At 37.7% G+C, this 5,948-nt stretch overlaps 1 protein-coding gene across 1 annotated transcript; it reads right to left on the bottom strand.

The window, feature by feature from the left end:
- Positions 1–1,796: 1,796 nt before the first annotated feature.
- On the bottom strand, positions 1,797–5,207 carry LOC114747079 (probable transcription factor KAN4). The gene is made up of 6 exons (XM_028935361.1): positions 4,264–5,207; positions 4,063–4,139; positions 3,811–3,847; positions 3,445–3,547; positions 2,416–2,521; positions 1,797–2,287 (listed from the first exon to the last, which is right to left on the bottom strand). The coding sequence occupies exons 1-6, from the start codon at positions 4,718–4,720 to the stop codon at positions 2,162–2,164; spliced, it is 906 nt and encodes a 301-aa protein (XP_028791194.1). The 5' UTR covers positions 4,721–5,207; the 3' UTR covers positions 1,797–2,161.
- Positions 5,208–5,948: the final 741 nt, after the last annotated feature.

Raw genomic sequence — 5,948 nt, forward strand, 5'->3', positions numbered from 1 at the left:
TCGCTTTCCCTTTGTTTGCTTAAGTCATAAATGCTGGTCCATATTAGGGGCCGCTGTTTCAGCTACAGCCCAGATTGGTTTCACTGGACCGAACGCCGATTTGAACGGATATCCTTTTCAGGGATGAACATACATAAACGAGAAGGCATTCATGCATGTGATTAATGAAAGAGATGAAAGGCATCAGAGATCTGATCAGAAGAGACCAATAAGTGCATGGTGGAGCTCCTCCTTCCACATGAATTAATACAATAAGACTGAACCCACACAGCAGAATGTGTGGCCCCAGAAATTATGAACGAACCAACGGTACATCAATTTCTGAAATGTCAGGGATGTGGATACTCTGATACAAGAGGATTTTGTATATAATATAATGGTGAAAACACAGTTGCTGTCGAATAGTTAAATCCAGTTTTTTAACTGTACCTCGCCAGGTTTTGAAGTATTGTATATATGTCATATAAACTAGATCTATACGAAGTAGTAATGATGATCTGAAAGGATGGGATTAAGAGTAGTGAATGGGTAAATTTATGTTAAAGAAGAGAGATGTGTGGGAAAGATATGGAAGCAATGTCGTGGAGGGGCAAATGAGCATAAATCCTGAGAAAAGGACAAGGCGAAGCAGCTAGCAGAGAGCAATGATGAAGCGCAAGAGCAACCTTCCAACTTGAAAGTCCCAACGCCATCTAATTATGGATATATATGTGTGTATGTGTGTTGCTGGGTGAGGAACCAGTCACTGTTCATCAGCAATGAAGGACATTATTGCAGTACAACAAGTGAGCCTGTAGTCTTACGGGCCGACGAAGACATCTTCATATACAGTAACTACCCATGTTTCATCCATGTATTACTTAATTGGTCTCTCTACTTTGCCTGCAACAATATGTAAATAACAGGCTCTGATCTTGGTTATTTGCTTGCTTGTCCCATACAAACCATGGTGACTGGAAAGCGCTTCATAATAATAATGATACCTGCCATAACGTTGAGAGGCTTTTTTCGCGTTCCCCTGCTTCGTCTTTATTTTATGTGTGATTTAAATTTCAACTTATCCATTATGGCATTTCCATGTTTTCCTAATATTTCTCCTCCTCCTCATCACTTTTTTTGGCCCCTTCTCTCTTACTTAGCTTTTCTCGTTTTCTTTTTATTCTTCTTCCATTTGCCTGAACGTGCGCGCTGTTTGAGCTCGGATCATTCATTTTCCTCCCTCCCTCTTCTTAGAAAGTTGAATTATTTGCATATTATTTTGGCTTTTGCTTCCATCTGTCCATTAATGCATCATAATAATTCAACCTGCTTGCTTTACCACGCAAGTACTTTTGTGTTTTTTTTTAGGTACGATAATGTGGATGGGACTTTTAGGTTCTTCTTCTATGATATTCCTTTCCTTTACTTTCTTTCTTTTTATTGTTGTGAAGTTTGAGTGGGAAGTATGGGGTTATTATAAATTATAATGCATACCTTAATAATTATATATATTACATATAGAATGATGTTTTAATTAATAAATAGTTAGTTTTAAAATATCAACTTATTTAGTAATTAAAAAAATTCAATTTTTAATTTATATCATGTTTGATTGTTTAGTACAATTAATTATGATCAATAAATCATTTTCAATGAACAAAAATAAGACTGCTATTCAAAAACCATATTCGGCCTAAATTTACCACTTCTCCTTTTATATGGTATCGGTGATACATAATTATGGACTACTCTGAGCATCCTTTAACTGATTAAAAAAAAGAAAAGAGAAGAAAGACCCAACTTGCAAAATGAGATTATTGATGAGAATGATATGTTATGGTATCAAGACATAAACTGACCCCCCCCCCCCACACACACACATCCAATGTCAATATATTGCCGAATGGGTGGTGTCCTAACCAAGCGCAAATTAAAAACCACATTACTTTCTCTCAATCTTACCTTCATTTGACGAGGACATGAAAGACAAGGATCATGAATTCTTGGACTGAAGCATATGTCTCATAGGAAGGACTTATCCCATTTAGTTTCTTTCTCTTTTTTCCAGACAAACTCAAAAAGACATGTCATGGGAACAAAATCATTCACATCCACAATAAAACAGTTCAGCTTTCGGTATCAAAAGTGTTGGTGACAGGGAAAGGGCACATATAGTGCAAGTTTAACAGTTGAGAAAAGTTAAGTCTGTTGATGATTGAGTCTGGTCTGTGTTCCAACTGGGTCTTCCAAGGGTGAATTCTAGGTTAAGCGTCTCATCTGAAGAATCTGACAATGACCTTCCAACCACCTGTTTCATCAAACCCCACAATAATATTGTAAATACTTTACAAAAATATGATTACACGCACCAAAGACTACAAAATATGCCGGGTTTGTTTCTGCTCTGACTCTTTATATATGCCAGCTTTAGCTTACCATGCTTTCGTTTGCCTTCACTTGAGAATACGTCAAACTCGTTCCTGGTTTTTGTCTACTATCGTTTGTCCTTGTCTCCGTTGATGATTGCCATGATTCCTTGTTGCTGTGGGTATCAAGCAACATTATCTTAAGGAATTAGTTCCAGAAGTAAAACATTACATAATCCGCAAAACTCTTTTTTTCCTCTCTCTCTGAAAAATGCTTAAACCATTTCAACACCCAAATATACATCGTATCTGCACAAATCAACTACAGTATAATGCCTATTGAACTGGGAGTGAGGGTCTGGAATACGAATTTTGGCAATCTAAACTTGATAACCTGGTTAACTTCGCCTTATGTTAATAAAGATTAGGGATGATCATCTAGGGGAAGACGATCTAGAGGAAATATCGTACATATTGTCCATTCGATCGACATTGGGTATCACTCAGAGCAACTTTTTAGTCTGTAGAATACAAGACATTGAGATTTGCACCAAATGTATGACTTTGTACTGCATAGTGGGATGATCAACAAGTGCATCGGTCGACGACCTAACGGGCGAAGAATTAATATCCGGTGATTAATAGGGGTACACATCACAATGACCACCAACATACCTAATGAAACCCTAGGTTTTGTTTTTCAAAATCTATGTACCGGGCAATAAAAAAGACAGGCAGAGAGCCAGAGACAGATATATAGATACACGAGGGCATTTCTGAATATTCGTGCAGCGACGCTAGCATATAGCTAACAAACAATGAGAAGACCCTCTAAGGAAATCAGTCAATTGCCATATTAAGTTCATACTGCTAAAGCAGACAATATCCTCCATCTAAGCGTAATAAGGGCTGACCAAAATTTGATTTAAGATTTTTGTTATTAAATTTTTTTGCATAAAAGTATGATCAATAATTTTATTATATGATTGAGTTTTTTTTCTTTAAATTTTTTTTTATTTTAGTAGTTTATTAATAGATAAATATGATGCCATAAACGCTAAAAAAATAAGGGTCAAGAGTCGGAGAGAGGATCAATTACTTGTGAGATCTTTGAAGTGGCAGAGGTAGATGGGTTCTCTCACAAGCTGAGGCTGCTCCATGCTCAGCGACAACGGCTAATCCCATATCAGTGTGGCCATGACCTGCAACATTGGTCGCCCGGGGAGGCATTGCTCTATCTTTATCAGACACCAAGGTTAATAATTCACATCAAGACTTGAAGTCAGTAGCCAGTACTACAATCCAACCCCAACTTTTGTTTTTATTAGTGGGTAACAGTGCTAGACCTAATCATAGAGTTTCTGCCTCGCTAGAATCACCACTAACACCTCAACACGAAGAATAGTAATAATACTACCAGAAGAAAAAATGGCATCATTATAGTTGAGAGGGAAACTCCTATTACCTGTGCATTTGGCAGTGCTTTTCACTGTTCTATACATCTGCATGGACATTGAACAATCTTATCAGATAAGAAAATGAGAAACAAAAGTCCAACAAAGCCAGGATGACTCTCTGATTCTCCCGTTCCCCACTATGGCACTAGTGGAGGCAACTCGGAAACAGCTAGCTAGTTATTTTCGTAAACTTCTTCCAGGCGTTAAAAACTAAAAAGGGGAAAAATAAATTGAGTGATGCATATTTATGCCCCACCCACCTGTAGGTGGCTCTTAACGTGTGCTAGGGTTAAATCTTTTACATTCATCAACTCTAACACTGACTTTGGAGTTGCCCCTGCCAGTAATATTAAAACCCAAAATTAGACGTATATACATACTTTGAAATCAAGAGAAAGCATCGACTTTTAATTATATGAATATTAAACCAAATGATGAAACTAATGGTGGCATATGATTACTTTCATGGCCGCCAAGAAGTTGAACAGCATGAACAAAATGGGCATGTAAGGTTGTAGTCCATCGCATTCTAGGAGCTCTGATGCTCCTTTTCACACCGCAGACGACTCTGGTGTTTCGTTTAAAGTCGCGACCATAGATGTGAGGTTGCGGGTTGTGAAAGTGATTCACGTTTCTTGGGAGTGGAAGGGGATTCAAATCTGCCATTTTGATGCCTAAGCTCAAAGTAGGCTCACGATAGCCAAGGTGCGAAAAGGCATTTTCATGGCTTAAATCACTCTCGCTGCTTCCAGAATCGGAGGTGGAGCACATATCACTGTGAGGCCTTTTGGTTGCGAATCCCTTAGTGTGACTCTCGACTTGTTTCGCTTTACAATCTGGAGGGCTGATATTCAAAGAAAGGTCCGGGAAAGGTGTGAAGCTTCGCATTACTGGGTGTGACTGAGAGGCAGTGAACATGGGGAACCTATAGATCTGGGCTCAGTGACACACAACGGGACGCATGTGGTAGTTAAATAGAAAAGGAGGTGGCAAAGAATATAGGATCAGAGTTCAATAAATGATGTGAAAAGGATGTAGTAGCGGGGCAGAAATAGTAAGAAATGAAAGAGGTGGAAGAAGGAAGAGGAGAATGGGATGAAGGAGGAGCTAAAGTTGTGATTATATCATGAGTGCCTTATGATTTGCTTTAGTTTCGAGAGACGATGACGGAGCTGATAGCTAGGCTTTTCTACGTAGGATTCGCTAGAGCTGAAAGTAGAAGTCTAAAGCAGTGATGAAGTAATTAATTGCAGAGAATAGGAGTCACTAGTCAGATAAGAGAAACACAAAGAGAAAAGTTATCAGACTTTCTAGGGATGGTAGTTTGAACGAAAAGCAAGTGAAAAGGGGAAGTATTTATGTAGGGGAGCTGAGAGAGAAAGAGGGGGGAGGATGGAGTAGTGTTTGGTTGGTTTTCTCTTATTAGTACTTATACAGGAAATCAGAGAAGAGAGAGGTTTCTGCAAGGATTAATTGGAATTCGAGAAGGGGGGGAAAAAAGAAAACAAAAAACAAAGGGGACACTATTCAATGGGAGAACTGAGCCTATATGTTCCTTAGAACGTTGATGGATGGAGACCCAATTGAAATCAAATAGAGCAAGCTGCTGTTTCTGTATCTGTTTCAACACCATTTTCTTGAATCCGAATATTCCCATTTTATTATGAACGAGGATTGTTGTTGGCTCCCCAAAAAGATTAAATATCCCTGCTCTACAGTACTGCACCTGTGTGCCTTCCTGATTAATGCTCTGCAGTTCCATGCACATAATTTCAGACGTCGCATTATGCCTCATGCTCATCCTTTCTAATTTCTCGTTTTTCAATTCACTACTAATTTACTATAACCCCAGAAGAAAAAAAAAGAAATCATGTAAAATTTGTAAAACCTCAAGAAGTCTTTGGTGGTGATAATTAATTAAAAGGTACTACTTCCTATCCTTAATATATATATATAAGAGTTAGTTTGATTTTTAATTTGTTTCTAAATATAAGATCCCAATCCATTTTGTCTCTCTTATTTATCCATTTTTTTTCAAAATAATTAATATAATAGTTATATATGTTAAATGTTTCATCAAATAACAGTTGATTAGTAAGGGTATTTTAAAGAAGACAACATCTACTTATTATAAATAACTAATTTA

The sequence above is a fragment of the Neltuma alba genome, unplaced genomic scaffold (assembly GCF_004799145.2).
Source record: "Neltuma alba isolate B1F8T4 unplaced genomic scaffold, ASM479914v2 tig00005195_pilon, whole genome shotgun sequence".
Taxonomy (NCBI): domain Eukaryota; kingdom Viridiplantae; phylum Streptophyta; class Magnoliopsida; order Fabales; family Fabaceae; genus Neltuma; species Neltuma alba.